Genomic DNA, 22,279 nt, shown 5'->3' on the forward strand with positions numbered 1-22,279 from the left:
GCTCCACGGTGCTCCCCGGTACCGGTGCTCCAGGGCTGGTTCTCCCCGATATCGGCGCTCCACGGTGCTCTCCGGTACCGGTGCTCCGGGGCCGCCGATCCCCGGTACCGGAGCCCCCCTGGTGTTCCTTGGTACCGGTGCTCCGGGGCCGCCGATTCCCGGTACCGGCGGTCCCCGGTACCCCGGAGCCGCCGATCCCCGGTACCGGCGCTCCCCGGTGCTCCGGTACCGGCGCTCCCCGGTGCCGCTGCGGCTCGCCCCGCCATGCCCCCCCGGGCCCCGGCTCCGCGTTCCCGGTGCAGCAGCACCCACCGCTGCCGTTACCGCTCGCCGCCGCCGCGCCCGCGGCTTTGAGCGCCGCCGCCGCCGGGAGACCGCGCCCGCCCCGCTTCCAAGATGCTCCGCCAAGGTGAGAGCCGCACCGGGAGGGCACCGGGGGACCGGGGGCATCGGGACCGGTCCCGAAGTTTTGTTTCGCTGCCGAAGTTGGGGCCGCGCCGCTGGGCGCCCCCCGCCGCCCGGTTACCGGCGCCGCCACCGGGGCTCGGGCACCCCCGGGGGCGGCGGGGAGCGGGGGGGGCACCGGGAGAAACGAGGTGGGGGGCGCCCCAGCCGGCGGCTCCGAGGCACCGGAGGGTCCCGGAGGGAGCGGAGTTGAGGCGGGGGGAACACCGGGAGGAGCGGGGTGGGGGGCACCGTAGAGGAGCGGGGATGCGGTGAGGACCGGGACACTGTGGATCCCAGGAGGAGGACACCGGGTCTGGAGGCACTGGCGGCTCCCGGAGCGAACGGAGCTGCGGCGGGGGATAACGGGGTCCCAGAGGGGACGGAGCTGGGGGGGACATGCACGGAGACACGGTGGATGCCGGGGTCACAGCGAGTACCGGGGGGCCGGTTTGCATCCACCGGGGCACGGGAAGGGGAAACGGGGCGCTGGGGGGGGGGGGGTGTCGGTGGGGAAGTTGGGGCGAGCTGTCCCATTCTGTCCTCCCCCCCGAGGAGATTCGGTCCGGTGTGACATCACGGTATTTCCATGGCAACCGCCTGGGACATCATCGGGGAGATTTTTGACATCATCAGAGCCAGGGGAGATGCTGACCCCCCTGGGGAAGTGGGGGGGTGGGGGGCAGGAACCCCAGTGCCGCTGTGCCTTGGCCAGTCCCGGGGAGATGCTGGGAGCAGTGGTGCTGGGGGAAGGGGGGGCACCCCAGCTGGACACCCCAGCTCCCGTCCCACGCCCCGGCGAGGGGCGATTTCACAGCCCCAGGCCCAGATCTCACCACCACCACCACCACATGCCCCTCTCCGGCGAGGGTTTGGCAGCGGAATAATGTGCCAAGGCAGCAGCCACAGCCCCCCGCATCGGGGAACGGACCTCCGGGCAGGGCAGAGCCCCCGCTGCCACCCCAGGGATGCTTTTTCCCACCGGGAGGGAATGTCACCTTGCGGCTGTGGGGCCTCGCTCGGATGCTCCTGTCTTCCGCTCCCACCTCAGCTTTCTTTGGTGAAATAACCCAACCAGGCTGGCGGTCTTAAGAATAAACCCCAAAACCTCCTTCCCAGCAGCTCCAGTGCTGCCAGCTGGAGGAAAAGCGGCATCCAGGGCTGGGAAAGCGGGAGCCTGAGGTGGAAGCAGGCGGCAGGGCTGTTGGCAGGGTTGCATCCCACCAGGGGTAGCCTGTTAAGGTCAAGATCTACAGCTTTCATTTCTGGAGCTAGAAAAACAAAATGCAAATTGAAGAGCCTGTGGGCTAATGCGAAACCTATTCTTAAAAGTTTTTTTTTGTCTTGTTAAGCAAGGAAATAGAGTGCCAAATAGGCTTTGTTAAGTGGCAGTCTAATTAATAATTTAAAATCTTGTAGCTGTCTTTCATTAGAATTTATCTGTACATCAACCACAAAATCAGTCAAACACACTCATTTATAAGTTAATACCATTCCTGAATAATTCAACAGGCAGTTAGAGGAGGCCTCCATCCCGTCGAGAGGTTCCCCCCTCCCCGGCTCACCACAGCCGGGTGTCCCTGGGGAGGGGGTCCAGGTTCCCAGCTCTTGCCCCAAGTGGGGTGCAGGGGGGACACCCTAGATGGAGGGTCCAGGTTCCCAGGGTTTGCCCCAAGTGGGGTCTAGGGGGAACATCTGGAAAGGGGGGGTCTTAGTCCCTGGTGTTTTCTCCAAGATGGTGTGGAGAGGACACCCTGCGTGGGGTGTCCCCCGTGTTTGCTCCAAGTGGGTTGAGAAGAGGACAATCCAGATAGGGGGGTCCTGGTCCCCAGTGTTTGCGCCATGCGCGGTGTGAAGAGGACACCCAGGAGGGGACATCCTGGTCCCTGGTGTTTGTCCCAAGCTGAGTGCAGCGGGGACACCGTGGATGGGGGTCCTGGTCCCCAGTGTTTGCCCCAAGTGGGGTGCAGAGGGGACACCCTGGATGGGGGTCCTGGTCCCCAGCGTTTGCCTCAAGAGGGGTGCAGAGGGGACACCCTGGATGGGGGTCCTGGTCCCCAGTGTTTGCCCCAAGTGGGGTGTGGAGGGGACATCCTGGAAGGGGGTCCTGATCCCCAGCGTTTGCCCTGAGTGGGGTGCAGAGAGGACACTCTGCATGGCAGATAGGGAGAGCTACCTTTGGGGTGCAAGGCTGGGGCTGGACACCTCCGTGGGGCTCGGGGACAGCTGGTTTTTTTGATGGAGGTGACAGCAGGAGCTGTGCTGGTGGGAGGCAGCGCAGGCTGGTGGTGACAATGCCACTGCCCTTCCTTGTCCCATCACTGGGGACTGGGATTGGGCTGGGGATTGTGGCAGGGCTTGGAGCAGTGGGAGCCGAGGTGCCATCCCTGGGGGAAGCGGCTCCATGTGCCAGCTCGTGGGGGGATGGCTTCGCACGCGGTGCCATGCGAAGACATTGGTGGCAGGATGGTGGTGGCATGGCTGGGGCATCTCTGAGGTGCCCAGGGCAGTTTGGGTCTCCTGTATCCCATGGTGATGGGCAGACCTGGTGGGATTCGATGTGGATTTTGGGCACTGGGATGTCATCGGTGGCGTGGCAGCTGGTGACAGCGCGGGGTGTAGCTCCAGCCTGGGCGAGGGTGTTGGTGGGGCCGGTGCTGCACCGTGCGTCGTGCCGGAGGTGGCTGCAGGCTGGAGTGCGATGCTGGCGAGGCAGGAGAAGGAGATTTCCAGGTCAAGGATGACACCAAGGTCATGGCCAGCCACATCCTTGTCCCCACCATCGCTCAGCCCATCAACGGGCATCCAACCCCCGTCCCTGCCTGCATGGGTGCAGCTGCCGGGCAGGGTGCGGGCGCAGGCTGGGCTGCGGTTCCTGCGCCGGGGAGCCGAGAGCCCAGAAACCTTTCTGCTTATGAAAGTTTAATTTCCTAAAGAGCTGAGAGGAAGCCACAAGCTCTCTGTGCCCAGTGAAGCAAGGGAGGCAGCTGATGGGGAGGTCAGGATGCGGCCCAGGCTGTCCCTGCGGTGCCGGGGGGGAGCGAGGGGGGGTTCAGGCAGGCAAGACCTGCCTGGACCTGGATCCAGATCCAGGATGCGAAGGAGCCGTCACCACTGTTTGACCAGTGGTGATGGAGCCCATCAGAATCAGAGCTGCAGCCAGACTTGGCTGAATGATATTCCCACCTTTTGCCTAAAGTGCCTCACCCAGCACCTCGCGGTGTCATCTGGGTGCCCGAGGCCGCAGGTGACACTCCAGGTGGCCTCCGAGCGCTGCCCTAAAAACACCTGTGAACCTGCTGGGGAAGACGTAAAAATATGCATTTTCCGGCGTGATTTCACACCCACCTTTCTCCAAGGCACCTGGCAGCGCCAGAGCCGGTGGTGCAGGAGGTCCCTGTGGTTTGCAGGATGAGGCCATGGCTGGGATGCTGCTGCCCTGGGGCTGGGCAGGGACTTGGGCTGCTGGACACAGCCAGAGCACTGATGGGATTTGGCAGCAAGGGACAAACCCTTATTTGGAGGCAAAAACCAAGCAGGAAAGCGTGGGAGCCTGGAGGGACATATGTGATGGTGGCCAGCAAGAGCAAAAAAACCTTATTTGGAGGCAAAAACTGGGCAGGAAAGCGTGGGAGCTTGGAGGAACACGTGTGGTGGTAGCCTTGACCTCCATCAGGATGCCTCTGGAAGGCTCCACTGGAGTATCCTGGCCAGCCCCAGAGCAGCACAGAGGAAAAACTCCCCTTGCAGAGAAGTGACCTCGACCGCGGCCACTTCATCCCTGTGTCACAGGGGACAGCCACTCATCCCACTCTGCCCCATGGTGGGCCACCCCTGGGTGATGCCGCTCCCCTTTGCCACATCAGGGAGCTTCTCCAGCCACCTCAAACAGCTGAAAACTTGGGTTTTGTTTGCAAAGTGCAATCCCAGTTTGGTATAAACTCTGGTTGTTAACAGCAGATGATGTCTTTAAAAGGACTTTGGTGGAGCAGCAGGCGAGGCGCCGGCACCCGAGCAGTGGTCACTGTTGTTTGAGTTCCCTGCGGTGCGGGATGGGCGAGGGGCTACCCTGACCCAGCACCCACTGAAGGAGGTTGGCATCTGATTTAGGAGTGGTGGCAACAAGTGGGAGGCAGCGAGGAGAGCCGCGAGTTTGAAAGCAAGTGGGACGTTGGTGGGCACCAGCGAGGAAGAGCTGAGTAGTCCATGCGCTGGTGTGAGCAGAGGATGCGGTGCACAGCCCCCAGTGGCACCACTGGGATGCAGGAGCATCCAGCGAGGTGGTCCTTCCCAAATATTTTGGGTGATGCATCCCAAGGTGGGATGAGCCAGCTCAGGTCCCTCTGCCAGCAGCACAACTGGTGCTGTACCCATTCCGGATGTGGGCGCTGCGTCCCATCTCCCAAACTGAGGAAGCGCCGATCCCCCGTACCATCCCTACGGAACAGCATCGCCATGGAAACCCGCAGCCCTGCCGCCCGGCAATCAAGGGGGACACTTTTAGGAATATTATTTTTACTGATGACAAATGATGGAGGCTCAGCGCTGACGGAGGCAACGCCTGCGCCTGGTGCTGGGCATCGCGTGCCTTCCCCAGCAGCTGGTCTTTCTCTGCCCATTTTGCCAAGGACAGGGCACGCCTTGCCATGGGCCAATCCAGCAGCCGCCGTGCTGCCCGCGCATTAGGTGTGGGCAGCAGCGAGCAGCAGATGCAGGACGGGGAGATGCGGGGGGCAATCTTCTTTGCGCAGATTAGGATTGGGGGGTTATTAAGCAGAAAATACTCCATTTGGTGTAGAAAGCTCCTTTTCCTCTTTAACAGCACATGTGCCTGCCGGCTGCTTGCTTCCTGGTGGTGCTGGCACGGTGGCTCGGAGCCAGCCCAGCTTTGGCGAGCGGCTTTTTGCGATGCTCCTGTTGGGCTGGTAGTGCCGTGAGCATCCCGGTGAATCCCAGTGCCGAAAGCCAATGGCACTTTGGAGCTGCGTCTCTTCCCAGCTTGAGGCTGGACACGATGGCAATGGGGTTTGGCCCCGAAGAGGTCCATCGCATCCCGATGGTGCCTGGCCATGGGGAGAGCAGGGCACCAGAGTTGGAGCGCATCGGAGATGCTCCACGTGTATGCCAGGACCCAGCATCACCATGGCACGGCGAGGATGCGGCCGTTGTTTACCAGGGAGCAGCGGCAGGAGGGAATTTGGCTGCTGTGCTGGCAGGGCTCCTTACGGAGGCAGCCCTGCAAGCGGAGGGGAGGTGCCAACAGCTCCGCCAGCCCCGTGTGCCGCACTTGGGAACAGCTTTTTCTTATTCCAGCTGCGTTTACACCAGTGTTTGCACTGGTTTACTTGGGGAAACCCTGTTCCCATGGCCACGGGACACCCACGATGCCATCCAAGGAGTGCAAAGCTTGTCCTCATGCATGGAGAATATCTTGGTGCTTTTTGGCTCTGGGATGAGCTCGTAGTGGCCGGGATGAACTCTCTCATCCATAAGACCTTTGCCTGGCATCAATGAGCATCCGGGCATGGGGATGCGCTTGCATGGGGCAGAGCCCCTCTGGTCTCCCCATGTGGAGACAGAGAAGGGAAGATGCTGCATCCAGTGCTTTCCACGACCAGCTCCTGCCTCTCCGAGCTGCCTTACCTCCTCTCTACTTGCACATTCAGCAGCCCATGGGGTGCTGGATGCAGCCACCCTCCGGGCGAGGGGCTGGTGTGATCCCCTCTTGGCGGGGATGTGCCGGGGTGTTTGTGCTAACAAGCCCGGCGTATTATAATTTCAATGGAATTTAAAAAACAAAATAGTCCTCAGACAAACGACTCTGCAGTGCCTCTGCCAGGGCCTAAGATCTGCTGCTATCTATTTTTTAATAATTGAGGGTAATAAATATGTATTTCTTTCTCCTTTCTCTCCGTACTCCGCAGCTTGTCAGCTCCCTGTGTCTCTTCTCTGATCAGACCCCATCTTTGCCGCGTGGAAAGGAAAAAAGGGAAAAAAAAAGAAAGAGAGGGGAAAAAAAAAAAAAGAGAGAGAGGGGAAAAAAAAAAAAAAAGAGATCCTTTAAGCAAAAAGGATTAAAGCCTTGAAAGTAGGTCTGCCTGAGCCACTCAGCTCTCCCTGCTCCCTGCCAGCCGCAACCAGGGCCAGAGAGGGCTGTGCCGAGGCAAGAAGAGCATCCTTGGGCAGCTGAATCCGGCCCCGTGGGGTGGTTGGGGGTGTCGAGCCCGGCTGGGCACTGGCAAATCCCCCGGGAACTGGGCTGCAGCTGGGCAGAGCCACCAGGCAACTTGGCAAACCGCTGTTCAGAGCCAGTTCTGCTTCAGCGGCCGATATTCCCCAGCGTTTTATTCCCTCTGGCTTTCGGATGGGGATGTTAGCCTGAAAACGAAGAGGGGGGCTTTGGTGGCAGGGCAGACTGCGGGACCCCCCCAAGCCCGGCTGCAGGATGCTGGGGCGGAGGAGGCGCTGGTGTGAAGGAGGTGGCTATTTATAGCATCCTTTGGCTTTTGTTCCTTTTCCAGTAGAGCTCTTCTCGAAATAGAAACAGCGCTGGCTGCGCGGACGCTCCCGGGGCCCAGCCTGGTCATGGGGGGCACCTCCCCGCCTGGGGTGGGGGGACACCCACTGCCGTGAGGTGCCGTTGCACTTGGGCATCCCCTCATCCTGCGTTCCTTGAGATGGAGCTGGTGTGGGATGGGGAGGGGGAGCTGCCCAGTTGCAGCCCCTCTGTGCTGGTGATGCTGGTCCCAGCGCCAGGGGGGACACAAAGGGCTCTGGAAGAGGGGGGGACAGCACTGGGTCCCCCCAGGGACAGCGGGCGAAATGTTTGGGAGTGCCCTGGCAGGGTCTGTCCCTGTTTTGTAGCTCAGCCGTTGCCTCTACTCTTCCCTCCCGGCATCCGACCGCTCCTTCCCCCCCATTCTCTGATCAATATAGCTGGGAAAAACAAAACAAAACAAAGTAAATATTTAATACGATCCAGGGAGCCACGGCGAGCGCTCCCCCCGTCTGTCTCCTCCGCCAGCCGCTCGCAGCAGCTCCTCAGCCCTAATGAGCCTGAGTGCAGCAGGGATCGATGGCAAAGGCAACCTCCGCAGAGGGGTCAAGTCCCCCACATCCCCCCTGCCCGCGCTGTGCCGGAGCTGGGGCTCAGCCCCCTGTACCCCTCGGGCTGCTTGCACTCCTCCTCCTCCTTCTCCTGCCCTGCTTTTCCTCTCCTGTGTCCTCTTTGTCCTCCTGGACTCTTGGAAGGGCCAAGGGCTCTGCTGCTCCAGCGCAGCCATCCCGTGTCCTGCAGCCACAAAGGACACGAGTTGTGTCAGGCAGCAGCTTCCAGCTGGGGGCTTCCACAGGGGTGCGTGGAAGGTGTCTGTCCCCACAGGCGGCTCCTCATAGATGGGGTTGTGGAGCCCAGGGGGACCCCAGACACTCTCAGAATGGGCCCCAGCTTCCTCGTCAATGCCAAGATGCTGTCCCTGCACATGGTGTGACCAGACCTGCCTCCAGCTTCTCCTCCTCGGCAGCCTCTTACCCCCTCGCCTCCATCCTCACTGGGAGCCTGAGTTCTCTGCTGCCACCCAGAACCCATGGATGATGCTGTCTGGAAAAGGCCGGTGTCAAGCAGCTGGTAGGCTCATCTCAGTGATGCCAACGCAGGACCTGCCTCATCGCACTGCAGCTCCATGTGTTTTCCAAGTTTGGATGGTCCCTGTTGCACCAACACTATTAATGGGAACTGCCAAACTGCCTGTTGCCTCCGCCGGACGAGGTCCTCATCATATCCCTCAGCCCGTTCTGTGGGTTTAGGAGAGGGGCTGAGCTGGACCCCCAGCCAGGCTTTCCATCGGATGGACCCTCGCATCCCCACGCGGGCTCCTCAAGCCCCAGGCGGTGGCTGGTCTCCCAGCAGGGTGCAGAGGTGTCAACCTGGAGGAGAAACTCAAGAGGAGCATCTGGCTGTGCTTCTCTGCCACCATTAGCGCTTTGCAAAGGGGTTTTCTGCGCAAAAGTCAATCGTTTTGGTGGTGGCCGGGATGAACCCAACCTTAGTCTTGTCCCTGGGATGGGACGAAAGGAGCAGCCGCCCTGTCCGATGCTCCTCGCTCAACCCTGCCAGACCTTCAGCCCCACCGGGAGCCACGGCCGTGCTTGCCCCTTCCCCAGGGAGTGCAGAGGATGCAGGGATGGAGCAACATGAAGCCCTGGCCAGGCTGCGTCTGGGGATGATGACTGGATTTACAGCTGGAAAACAACCTGGTGCGTCCCGAACACGGAGCAGGGAAGGCTTGGGGACCGTCTCGTGTCTCCAAGGCGATACTGAGCATCTTCCTGCAGCTCAGGGTTCTCCAGGAGCTCGCAGAGGTGCGGGAACAAGACTCCCCCATGGGAAGTCCGGCAGCAGCGGCGTGAGCCCGGACAGCAGCGTGGATCCTGCGTCACGGACACTGGCTTATGGCAAGGTGCCGAGGAAGTTTTGCAGCAGCATTAGAAAATGTTGACATGTTTTTTGAAACAATTTCAGATCTGATATCTGCGCCAGATTGAGTTTGTAACCAGCTTTATTGTTTAAGCCTGCTGGGATTTCATCAAAGGCGTCTGCTGTTTACCCAGAACCATTTCATTGGAGCAAACAGCAAACAGACCTGCGTTTCTATCTGATTTCACTTTTTCCTTTTCCTCCTGAATTTAAGTGCTTGTGAAAAGCATGGCTGATAAGGCAGAGCAATGTGGATAAATCCCGAGGACCGGCTCGGCGGAGGCTCCGCCAGCTGCTCTGCGTTTATTAATAGACTGAAGGCAGTTGTGGGACCGGCTGCCCTGGCTGGTTTGGGGATCTCCATCCTGACAGATTGAGCAGGGTCCTGACTCCTCAGGATGCTAAAGGATGAGCAGAGGATCCGTATGGAGCTTTTTTACCGCTTTCAGTGTGACTTCAGATTTAAGGCATGAAGGAGCTGATGTCCATCCCTCTCCAGGGACCTAGACAAGCGATGTGCTCCGCAACAAGCCAGGCCAAAGCTCCTGCAGCCACGGAAAGCAGAGAAAGATGAAGGAGAAACCAAACTAGAAAGCAGTCTAGTGTAAAGTGCATTAATCCTCCTCACACCTTGGTCCCAGGGGTCTGCGGCAACTGCCTGCCTGGCTCTGACTCCTGCCCAGTGCTGACCTTAGAAACACACTGGAGCGGAGGGCTGGGAGCTCAAGAGGGTTTACAAGGAGCTGACCTGGGGGCTGCAGCCCCTCTGCTCTCAACCGCTTTCCCCAGGCATCCTCCCCACGGCTGCTTCGTGGGTGCTTCTCATGGTGACCCGTCACCAGCATTGTTTCAGCATCTTCCCTGCTTGGGAATGACCATTCCCACCAGGATCATGATGGGGGGTGAGTAGAGTGCACCCCACTGCCTTTCTCTGAATGCTATTGGCATCTAAGGAAGAGATATTTTACGATGAGAGTGGTGAAACCCTGGCCCAGGTTGCCCAGAGAGGTGGTGGATGCCCCATCACTGGAGACATTCAAGGTCAAGTTGGATGGAGCAACCTGACCGAGTTGAAGATGTCCCTGCTCACTGCAGGGAGGTTGGACTGGATGGTCTTTAAGGGTCCCTTCCAACCCAAACCACTGTGTGAGTCTATGATTCTCTGATCTCCCAGCCGCCTCAGGGGCCGGCGCTCCCTGGGCGGGTTGTGCTGGTGGCACCTCGCCGGCGTTCCGAGGGCTTGTCTCTTCCATCGATCACACTTGCACGGTGACAATGTAATTTTTATCTCCGGTTGTTTATTTCTCAGACAGAACTACTTGTAAATTCCGAGAAGAATATATATCCCGGCGCGTGACAGATCCAGCACACGGCGATTAATCTGCCCTCTTAAGACCTGAATGCAAAAGTGTCCCAATGTCACTCCTGGATGGGATATTGAGCCCCAGGGCAGCGCTCTGGGGACACGCAGAGACCCCGTGGCAGAGGATGCTCTGGTCGAGGTGATGCTCCTGTATCACTTCTCGCACTCGCTATTGGCTCTGGTGGTCCCCAGCCGGTGCTCGCAGTTGCCCGGGCTCTCGATGCTCCAGCTCCGGCGCCTCTTTTTGGGAGGTTTATGCAAATAAGACTTTTTCCTTTTTTTTTTTTTTTTAATTCCTCGCTGCTGCTCCGCTGTGCCCCAGATAGAAGTGCTGAGGACAGGCGTTTGCGTCAGGTCCTGCGGCACCCGCGTCCCAGCCGGCTGCCCAGCCAAGGGGAGGAGGGATGCGGCGAGGGGATGTCCCAAGGGGAATGGGGCATAGAGCAGATCCAGAGGTCGAGGATGGAGGCGTGAAGGCTCTTTAATGACCAATATCTCCACAATCAACATGGCTGTGGACAGGGCTGGCATAGGGCTGTCTTTATCCCATGGATGCGTCCCCATCGAGGGATCAGAGTGGCAATCTGGGCTCTGCAGCACCTCACAGCCCCATCGGCAACACCCTCCGTGCCATAAAACCGCTTATTTACAACCTCCTACTTGGAAGCATCTGGGTAGCGAAGCGCGTCATTTCCAGGGAGAGCAAAATGCTGCATATTTCAGTGTCTTTTGAATTTTTTAGGTTTCCCTGAACTGTGCTAATGGGTTGGCGGTGGCGGGGGGGAGGCGAGGGCCCAGCCCCGCTCCCGGCCTGCTTTGCTGCTCCGCCGCGCGGCCATGACTGCATTGCTGCTCTTAAAATATTCAGTGCTGTTGGCCACAATTTCACAGCGGGTCAAAGCGCGCCGAGCCAGCAAGAAGGAGGGAAGGTGTGACAACAAGATTAACCCCAGCCCGGCAGGCCCCCGCCGCGCTCGGCAGGCTGAGCACGATGCGCTGCAGCCGCCTCGTCCCGGGGGGGGACGGGCAGCGATGCCGAGAGAGCCACAGCACCCAAAATGCTTCTGGTCACCCCATCTTGCTGCATTGGTGGTGTCACCTCCAAAATGCTGTGAAGGGACAGCGGGAGCGTCTTGGGTCCTGCTGGGATGGCTGAGCATCCCTTGGGCTCCAGAAGCTCCCGCTTCTTGTTCCAAGCTGGTGCAAAGCAGGAGCCGTTGGCCTGGTAGTGCTGCTGGATGAAGGATTGGGGGATGTCCCCCAGGTCTTGGGGACGTTGAGAGCCCTCAGTGCTTCTGCAGCCCAAGATATCATGATTCCCAGGCCTTGCATAACCATCAGTGCTAATGATGGAGCGGCAGATTTACGATGCAAAAGAGCAGCCGCTTGAACCTAGAGGGGTTTGTGGATGGCATTATAATCATCTTCCATTGGCCTAGAGTTTGGTCTGCACTTGTTGGCTTGTCTGTCAGGCTTTGATAAGAAAACTTCTATGGCTGGGGGAAAAAAACGAAGCAAAGCAAGTGGTCTGTGCCACCCGTGCAAGGAGGGATGGTGGGAGGTGTCTGTGTACCAGCGTCGAGCCCTGGATGGGTGGGGGATGCTGTGATGGGTAGAAGGTTCAGCACATGGTGTCTGGAGGATGGAGACCTCCAACAAGTGCTCCTTGCATGGGCTGTGTGCCCTGGAGCTGGGCTATGCTGCATGGCCGCTTTGGCTGAAGCTTGGTCTTGTGTCTCATGTGCCTCCCTTGGCTTCTTGGTCCCATGTTGTAATTTCCGAGCACACCAGCAATGGCATGGATGGTCTGCAAATCAAGTGTGGTGTTGTCTACAAGAGGTGCTGCAGCTGATGGATGCTCTCCTGGGGCTTTAAGGATGCTGTGGATGAGATATCGGGGTGTCCTTGGGGTTTGGGATTAGACCCCAGCATCTCACCAGCCTCTGGATACAAGAAGTGGCTGTTGGGCTGGGGAACCTGGCAAAAAGCTACCGATGTGGTGATCCTCATCCATCCCAGGTGGTCACCTCCAGCCTAAAGGCAACCAGCCCTGCAGTGACAGTTCTGCCACTGCCCTGTCCCTGAGCACACCCTCTTGGCCCCAAAATCTCAATCCCCAAGCGTGCTTGGGCATGTTGGCATCTCTGCCACGGTCAGGGGCTGGACCAGCAGTGTCCCCCTCGAGCTGACCCCAGGGGTGTCCTCCCACACCCTGCACCGGCGGTGAGCCAGGCTCTTCTCCCTAATTCTCCTTGATCCCTGCTAATGTACCAGCAGATGTTCTCATTATCCATTTAAACATATAATCCTCCCCCGAATCCTGCTAAGCTCCTGGCCTCCAAGATACCTCGTGGCAGTGCGTTCCACAGGTTAATTATGCATTTTTAATTAATCACTGAGCAAAGAGTGACCCATGAATTAGGGATGCGAAGCTCCAGCAGTTGGGAATAGTTGGCAAACTGTCCCCAGGCGGAGCGGTGGCCGTGTGGGACTCTCCCTGAGTAACAAACCCGGCTCTAAAATTCCCAGTTTGTGGCTCTGCCATGACTGGAGGATGGGACGGAGCTGTGCCCGTGGGGACAGGACATCCTGTGCTCTGTGTCCCTCACTAAATAGAGAGGAACGACATCCTCAGCGGAGCTGTCTGGGTCCCACCTGGGAGTGAATGAGCGAGCGTAGGGGGGAGGAGGAGAAAGGAAGGGAGGGGAAAAAAAATCACATGTTGTTTTTAAGAGGCATTTTTGAGTGAATGCTGAATAGGGTTTGGGAAAATTGCCTTAAAGGCTTGTTCTCTGCAGGGACGGAGCTTTTCATGGAGCATGAGTATTTTGAAACTTAATTGCACATTTGCACGGGCTAGTGTTTTTATTTCTCTCAGGTCTCTGAGGTGGTCTTTGAAGATTGCTGTCTTTCTGTAATGGTTTTCTTTATCTCAAATAAATTCCGCACACCTGCGAGGTGGAGCTGCTTGAAAGAAATGATGTTGAAATTGGCTCTCGATTTAATAAATCTGCAAATGGAGCTGGGATGCAGAGAGGCGAGATGGCTGGTGGGGCCGGCTGTGCTTCCTCCCTGCTTCCCACCTCTCCTCTCCCTTCCCCTTTCCTGACCTCTCCATCAGCTCACTTTCATAGAATCATAGAATCATGGAATGGTTTGGGTTGGAAGGGACCTTAAAGTCCATCCAGTTCCATCCCCTGCCATGGGCAGGGACACCTCCCACTGGATCAGGGGCTCCCAGCCCCATCCAACCTGGCCTGGAACCCCTCCAGGGATGGATCAGCCACCACTGCTCTGGGCAACCTGGGCCAGGGCCTCCCCACCCTCACAGCAAAACATTTCTGCCTAAGATCTCATCTCAATCTCCCCTCTTTCAGCTGAAAACCATTCCCCTCGTCCCGTCCATGCACTCTGTGATCAAGAGCCCCTCCCGAGCTTTTCCTGTATTTCTTTCAGCCTCTCCATGGGCTGTGGTGAGCGCAGGGCTGAGCGATGTGGGTCCAGATGGTGCCTTTCCCCCCTGGCAGCCGCAGAGAGGGCTTTGGCTGAATGTCCCGCGGTGCAGACCCCTCTAACGCCCACCCGGCCACCGCCTCCAGCCACGTGTTACCCTGGCACAAACCCACCTGTGCTTCCAAAACCAGCGTCAAAAGCTGTCATCGAGCGGATGTTTAGAGCGAGCTGGGCTGTACCGGCTGGAGATGATGCTCCGAGCCAAATGCCAACTACACCAAAGACCCTCCTTCAAGGACCCTCCAATGCCATGTTCTTCCCTAGTCTCACATTTGCGGTTTGGAGCTGTGGTTTGCTCCAACAGCTTCTCCTGCAGCCACCCACCACGTGCTGCCACGGTTTTTCCTGCTCCGATAGTCCATGCCCCGGCTCCCCAGCTCACCAGAGGACACTCAGCCAGCTCTCCGTTTTGGAGGCAGAGCAAAGCACCGGCAAAACGCCTGTGGCACAGTTGAGCGGCGCTGGCTGTGCCGCTGCGGCAGGCAGAAACAAATCCCCGGGCGGCCGGGGCAGCATGTGATGGGCAGCGCCGGCCGTCAGGCGGAGAGGAATGGGCAGCAGTGGGAGTACACAGACAGGTTAATGGCAGCCGCAAATGCTGCACAATTGGATTTCACCTCCTCGTTTCTTAAGGAATCGGCATCTCTCCCTTGCTCTGAAATCCAGCAGTCCCATTGCTCTCTCCGGGAGCCTCAGTGGCACCGGGGTGACCTGGCAGCCATGGAAAGCACCCAAAAGATCCCTCAAAATGCTCCTTGCTGGGCTCCCCGGACACGACCTTACCCACAGAGGGCCGTGTCACCCTGCTGCACAAACCCCGACTGCTTGCGCTCGCTCAGCTTCAAGCAAACAAGACGACGGGTGATTTTATTGCATTGCTGGGTTTTGTTCCACTCTGTTATTCGCCACGATTGAATTTGCTGCTGCGGAGGCAGGAGCCAGCCCGGCCACAGGTCCCTCGCTGCGCCGGTGGGACCGCGACCTTGTCTCTGTGTCCCTTAGCCCTTGGTTGGGTAATTCAGTGCCGGCCTGGGAGCCGGGCGTTTGTCTTCCTCCCACTGAGCATCCCAGTGCGTCCGACTCCCTTGCCTGAGCCAAATCCTCACTCTGCTCCACTTTGAATCGTTGACCTTGTAAATGCTTTCAGGGAAAGCGTCTGCCTTCTCAGCTCCCTCCTCTCTCTTTCTCACCCAGTTGTGTCCCTCCATCCTCATCTCTCTGAGTGGCTTTCCAAGTTTTGATGGTGTGAGCATCACCGTGGTACCTGGGACCCCTGGGCAGAGCGGAAATGCGCATCCCCGTTACTCAAACCCTTCCCATTACGTGAACCGTCCCCAAGTTTTAGTTGCATTTGCCGGTTCGTGGTGTCAGTTGGGAAACAACACTTCATCTTTCTCCTTCCCTGCTTCTCAGACTTACGTATAAAACACCTCAGGCTCTCCTGAAACAGCGGTTTCTCAGTCTGTTTTCTCCGTGTGGTGCACCTCTCAGTGCAAGTGGTCTTTGATCAATACAAACTCCACGCGGTGGCACTGATGCCCCTCTCCCCTCCGCTGGCACCATGGCTACACCAGACCTGCGACTGCGGCTTCATCGCATCCTCAGCCCTTCACAGAGACACGGAGCCATTCCTTGTGTATTCGGAAGCGCAGCCATGAGCTCCACGAGTGGCCAAGGGGCAGAGCTGGCCTGGAAGGCTGCTGAAGCCTCGCTCTCTCCATATCTCCGGCTGCACCATTGCCTCTGCTCCTTGATTGAATTAGGGGGCTGTAACCCGTCTCCCTCCCGGCATGGTCCCTGCCGCGCCGGGCTCAGACGCTGAACTTGAGAACCATAATTTAATAAGTCTGAGGCAGACAGCGCGCTCGGATAGCCGTTGGGATCTCTTCCCTCCTCCCCACCCAGCAATGCACACTGATTTATGCTCCCAAGCGACAGCTGGGATCTCACCCGGGATTTTCATTCTGCTGGGATGCATTGCTCTTTTCCCAAAGTGGGAAGCTTGTGGGGTGAGCCGGGAGCGGGAGCGGGGCTGCACGTGCTGCAATTGGTGTGGTGGTCATCTCCACAACCCTGCTGGCCCTTCGTCTCCGGAAGGGAGCAGCGATGGAGAGCAGAGGAACCCCTTGTCTTTATGGCAGCGGCTTCCCAGGCACAACGAGTTAAAAGTTGCAATTAGCAAAGTGCTGACGATGGGAAGGTGGGGTGGGAAGCGAGCAGCGCTAAATGAAACCTGAAAGGTTATTCCATTAAGCGGTAGCGCAGTTTGCAGCTGCGCTCACTTTCCTGGGAGCTCGGGGACAAGGGAAGGGATCCAGGGAAGGATGAGAGATGCTGGGCGGGATGAGGGATGTTGCTTGAGGATGCTCAGGCACCGGCAACACCTGCGGCACATGGGGGGCTGTTCTGTGTCCTTGCTAGGAGAGTGACAGCACGGCAAAATCTGCCAGGGGTTTCTTTGTAAGTGTCCCTGAAGGAAGCTGGTTGGAGGCTGGCAGGAGCTCAGCACTCACTGGAGTGAAAAATACAGCAGGGGAGTCAAAGCGGGAGGGGGACAGGCCACCGTGTCCCAAGGATGCTCACGCCAGTGCCAAGCGGAGAGCGTGGTGAGGTGGGTGCTGCTGCTCTGCAGCCCCGGGCGCTCCTCCACGCTGCAGGCAGGATGCCCTCTGCACTGCATGGGGAGGGTTTTGGGGAGCAGCTGCTTTTGGCAGGAGATCCTTGCAGCCTGGAGGGACGGAGGGGGCTGCTGGGGGGGGGAGCAGAGCTGGGAGCCAGGCTGGAAAGGAGCTGGGCAGGGTGGAGGTTCCCAGGAAAAGCATTTCTCTTCCAGCTGAGCAGGCAGGAGCCCTGGCAGGCAGAGGCAGCCAGCAGTGGCCTCTCCATGCCAGACGCAGCCGTTCCAGCTCTCCGCTGGTGCGACACCGCGGCGCTATTATTAGACTCCAGTAGGTCTCTGTGGGTAGCTGTGAACTCCCCGATGCATCCAGGAGCTTGGCAGATAGCACGGCAGGGGGGAATCTGCCAGCACTGGGGGGGGATGAGAGGCCCCAGTGAGCTCAGAGGGGGTGTGGGTGGCAGCAAGCGGTGGTGGAACCTCTTTGGCACAAGGGCACCGGAGCTGTGCACCACAGCCCAGCCGGGAGCCACAGCGGCAAAAGGCAAATTATTGTCTAAGGAGAAGGAGGGGCTCTTTATCAGGGAGTGCAGGGATAGGATGAGGAGAGCGGTTTTCAGCTGGAAGAAGGGAGATTGAGATGAGATTTTAGGAAGAAATGTTTTGCTGTGAGGGTGGGGAGGCCCTGGCCCAGGTTGCCCAGAGCAGTGGTGGCTGATCCATCCCTGGAGGGGTTCAAGGCCAGGTTGGATGGGGCTTGGAGCCCCTGATCCAGTGGGAGGTGTCCCTGCCCATGGCAGTGGTGGAACTGGATGGGCTTTGAGGTCCCTTCCAACCCAAGCTATTCTATAAGATGGCAGCAATACCTTGGGAACACTCAGAGGCGGTGGCTGGGAGAGGTGCTGTTCTAGCAGAGATGCAGGGCGCAGTTCTCTATGTGAAGCCACACCTAAAAACCACATCTGAATTTCACAGCATCGCTCTAAAATGGAAACAAGACGTCCCCATCGCCACTGTCCTCAGCAGGAGGCGTGGGGGACCTTGGCACACCAGGACACCCCATCCCACGTCGGAGGAGGGCTGGGGGAACGTGGTGTCTCTCCGCTCCTACCCTCTCCCCCAGCCTGGTTTCCAAGCAGGAGTGTTTAAATGCCTTTTATGTTGTGACTCAAATGATGAAAGGCCCGAAAATGGGAGTAACAAAGACGAGTTGTACTTCAGAATAAAAAAACCCATGAAAGCAGCAGATGCTGTCATAGGAATAAATTGTATCAACAGCGATCAGATGGGAAGTGAAAAGTCAGAACGGAGTTGCTCCCTCTTTCCCGTTTCCAACTAAAATGTCTGGGTCCGTGAGTTTAGCCAGAATCAGGTAGGATGAAAGGCTTTGTCTGACAAGGTATTTCAAAGCATCTGGGAGCCTTCGGAGAAGATGTGGCCACTTGGACAGGGAAATGGAGCCCCTCAGTTTTAATGAGCATTTCAGTTGCTTTCCTTTGTCCTTCTGCCAAGATCTTCTTTTTTGTTTTGGGTTTTTTTTTTTTCTTTCCCCTCCAAAAAGCAGATTTCTGCTGTTTGCGATTTGTTTCAACCGTGCAAAACGTGCATTTAAGCAACTTGACGTGAAGAGGCAGAGAGTAAAACATCCCTGTCACTCCATACAACCTGACCTGTTGCTTCTTGCCAAGAAATACCTCCCTATGGCAACTGGCCTGGCTATTTCCACTGCTGCCAGCTTGGCACCACGTGCCTGCAGCCAGGACCCTGGCACTGGTGCCCTGCTCCAGGATCCTGGCATCGGAACCCCAGTGCCAGGACCGTGGCATCCGCGCCCTGGTCCAGGACCCGAGCATCTGCATCTTGGTACCAGGAAGGTGGCATTGGCAACCTGATACCAGGACCCTGGCACTGGCATCTTGGCTCCAGACCCCTGGCATTGTTGATGCCGCAGCCTCTTAGTCCTCCTGGTCAGTGTTGGGATGGGCAGCAGAGTTGGGGAGGAAGGAGATGCCCTCCTCAGCCTCCCCCAGCCTCCTTTGCAGGAGCGGAGGCATCCGTCAGAGATGCTCCTTTAGGGATGAGTTGTGTATTTTACCAACAGCCCAGCTGGGCATTAGCGTACGGCGCCGTATTCCCAAACCCTGTGTCTGGTCCCCCCCAGGCCAGTTTGCACAGTCTGCCCAGTCCCAGAAGGATGCTGGCAGACTGGGAGGGGGAGGAAGGGATGCTCTCTCGCTGCGCAGGGAGCGGGATTGCTTTTGAAAGTAGACAATAGCACCCAAAGCAAACCCTTCTCGCGCTCTGTGAGCCAGCAGGCATGAACCCTGTGGCCACTCCTCATCCCTCCATTTCTGCCGACTCAGCATCTCCAAAAAAAATGGATGTTGCTGTCCCAGCAGCCAGGCAATACCCTGAGAGCATCCCTCAGCCCTTCTTCAGCTCCTACCTCAGCTCAGCCAGGTTGGATACTCTCACTGCTTGGCCATACCCTACTTTTCTCCTCTCAGTATTTCGCTCGGCAGCATTCCTAGCAGGAGTTTGGGGCTGTGGATTCCAACCTGTCCATCCCCAGCAGGAACATCTGCTCCTGGAGAGGCTCAGGTACCACCAGTACAGCAACGCACATGCGCTAGCAGGTGCTTCACCCTTTTTTTGGATGCTGTGGGTTTCCTTCTTACATTTCTGGCTCACCTGCCTCCTCCTTGGGCGGTCCTGGGGGATGGATTGGTGAGGGTCTGATGCCCGACTTGTCTGTCCCACTTCTGGCACAGGCGAATGGTGGTGCGGGTGGCTTCGTGCCAACGTCCTTGCATGTAGAATCATAGAATTCTATGTGTCTTGCGCTCACCGTTATTACCTAGTGGAGAAGGGATCATAACAGGATTTATAATGACTTACTGAGAAACAGGCTCTGATTAGCTTAAAGGGAAGCGATGGGAGCCACGTGAGGGGTGCTGGCAGCTGCCAGCAGCAGGGAAAGGCTCCAAAAAGCAGAGGGTGAATGAGCCCAGCCCCCACCACGTCCCCCCACCGCGGCAGCTGAGCTGTGAGGATTGTGCCGTGCATTGAACAGGAGCCCTGCCTGTCACGGGGAAAGCAAGGACGTTGACTTTGAGTTTTTAATTGGCTCCTAAAGCAGTAGGAAATCGCCAGAGCCAGTGGAGAGGCAGGACTGCGGGGCTGCTGTGGCCTTCTTCTTGCCCCACCCCACATTTAGGGGGGTTTGGCAGCCAGGCAGCATCTCCATGCCCATACGCTCCCCTCCAGCCCCTCTGCGTGCTCATGCGCGGCTCCACGCTGTGGCAAAACCCCAGTCTCCGTGGTGGCCGCAGCTCACAGCCTCTCTGAGCATCACCTCAACTCCCACACATGCCCTTCACCCCTTAAATACTTTTCCCGTCCCTCCACACTGTGCACAAACACTGTCCTCCTTCCCCACCAGTTACAAACCATCCGAAGAATCCACCCAGTTTGGGGCCAGGGTCACATCCCATTCCCCGGCCCCACCTGCGACTGGTGCAGGACAGGTTCCACTTCTCAGCATCTTTCAGCATCTCTTGTTCCCTCCCCAGCCCCTGCAACGATTTATCATCTCCCCATCTCGCTTTTCCTCTGTGACTGGATCGCACGCGCACTATAATTAATAGAAATTAGACTGTCGAGACCTTGCAGCCCCCATCCCGTAATTACTTGGCCTTGCTGCATTTGAGGCACAAAGATCAGCAGCGAGCTCACAAGCCACTGGTGATGGCAACGCATCCCCTTAACAAGCTATTTTTATTAAGCTTTTAATGCAGGCACTTGTGTGGCGCTGGGGGATGTGCAGCATCACCACAAAGTCCGCTCCCAGGGGATGCACGGTGGGGATATTTTGGGATGAAATACCGGCATCGGAGCTAGACAAAGGATATTAGCAAAGTGCAGTGTCCCAACCACGCTCATCGCTCGCACATTAATTCCTGGCTCCGCACCACGCCAGGCGCCCGCCGTCCAACCGTACAGATTTCAGGGGCTTGGCAAAGCGCTGGTGCTCGGCGAGCGGTGATGTCCAACCCTCAGCTCCCTACATCCCCCTGCACTCCAAGAGCCGGGCGGGAGCGTAACGATGCCCAATGTCTAACTGGGCACGCGACATCTCCCCACCGGCTCATTAAACCTCCTAACGAGGTGCAGGTCGGCCCCGGCTGATGGGCAGAGAAGCAGCGGAGCACAGCTATTCACACTGCTCTGCTTTTATCACTGTGCTTTTCACAAGCCGGTAAAAAGTTCAGTGCAAAGCACAGGAGAGGTCTCTGAAAGGCAGCAGCACGCACGACCCAGCACGCTGGCGTACGTCTCCATGGGGAGTGGGGTTTTGCCTACATCCATGATGCTCACTCAGCTGCCAACCCACAGGGATGTTCATTTGGAGGGTTCATAGCATCTTGCAGCCACCCCGAGAGGAGACCTGGGGAAAGGTGCTGCTGTTTTGGGTGCGGGAGAGAGATCCGAGGCTGCGGAATGGGCTCCAATTGATGCCATCTCTTTTTTTTTTTCCTTTCTTTGTGGGAAGAAAATGTGACCGAACTTGTGGCTTTGATGCCCTCCCATCAGTCTCCTTCCTCCCTGCTGCAGTCGGAATGATGTGCCACTGAATGGGGAAGAAGGGGGACAGAACAGGCTCCGATTTGCCCTCTTCTCCACCAAATACAAGGACATCCAGTAAATCTGAAATGCAGAAAGGCTGAAAAGGGATGAAAGGGAGCCTGTGCAGCACGGTACATAATTGGCTTGCGGATCTCGGTGGCACAGGACACTGCTGGGGTCGGGACCTCAGCAGGATTACACGTTTGTAGAGCTAATGCTCTCCCTATTAGCCATGCTTGCATAAAAACACCGCAGAAGGGCCCTTCCACTCCCTGTTTCGGGCCACCATCGGCTCCCTGCCCCCTCCATATCCGTCCAGCCCATCCCTGGGTTTCTGCAGCTTCCAGTTTTTGCATCTCTTGCGGATGTGGGATGGATGGCAGGGCAGCCGAGCGTGCACCGAGAGCCCGGGCAGCTGTCACTTTGCTCTTCCATCTCACATTTGCTCTGTTCTGGCTGTATTTCTCATCCTAAAGAAACTCTCCGTAGGTCCTAGCCAGCTGCTGGCAGGGAAATGAGCTGGTGAATCTGCTTTCGCTACACATGACCTTGTTCTGCATTTGATACCGATCTGGCTGGTGCTCATCTGGGGTGGGTTTGGTCATTTCATCTGCAATTGTTTTGCTATAAAGCATCTCGGAGGGCTTGCTAGCCGGCTGGTTGACTAAGGACCCTCTTTATTACTGCTGTGAAGGAATTACTTTGCATTTCTGTGAATGGGAAGGAAAACTTGTCACCTCGGGACAAAAAGGGAGTGGAAGTATCTGATGATCCCCTGAGACGCCTCAGACAATCCACTAAGCTCAAGTCATCCTCCTCTATTTCTCTCTCCTGGGGCAATTGGAATTGTTAGTCTCTTCTCAAGGACCTCAAGATCTCTCTGTTGCCAATTCCTGTCCCGGCTTCGCTGCAGGCTGCTGGCACATCCCACCAGAGCCCCGTCCTGTGCCAGGGACCAGAAGAGCATACCTGGTGTGTGCTGGGGGTCGGGCTGACAGTACGTGGAGCCGGTGAAGCCCATGGTTGTGCCTGAAATCCTGCAATATCCTCGCCACGCTCTGCTGGGCCACTCCGTCCTTTCCCAGAGGAGCAGGAGCATCGTGGTGTCCATTGACACCTCCAGCCGTGGCAGCACCCAAGGACACATCCGTCAGTAAAGTCAGACGTGCCGTTTCCCTCTGGCGTGCCTCCACTCTGGGAAGGTCCCAGAGGCTTTTGAGATGCTGGCGCTTTATGTGAG

General features: G+C 57.7%; 1 protein-coding gene across 1 annotated transcript in view; it reads left to right on the forward strand.

Annotated features, from left to right (window-relative positions):
• The window catches only part of RTN4RL1 (reticulon 4 receptor like 1), a 34,794-nt gene continuing 12,515 nt past the window's right edge, over positions 1 to 22,279 (forward strand). Inside the window, exon 1 of the mRNA XM_054085089.1 lies at positions 1 to 409. Coding sequence (XP_053941064.1) covers positions 397 to 409 — 13 coding nt within the window. The 5' untranslated portion in view covers positions 1 to 396. The remainder of the gene's footprint in view (positions 410 to 22,279) is intronic.

Source organism: Cuculus canorus, chromosome 20, assembly GCF_017976375.1.
Source record: "Cuculus canorus isolate bCucCan1 chromosome 20, bCucCan1.pri, whole genome shotgun sequence".
Classification (NCBI taxonomy): Eukaryota; Metazoa; Chordata; class Aves; order Cuculiformes; family Cuculidae; genus Cuculus; species Cuculus canorus.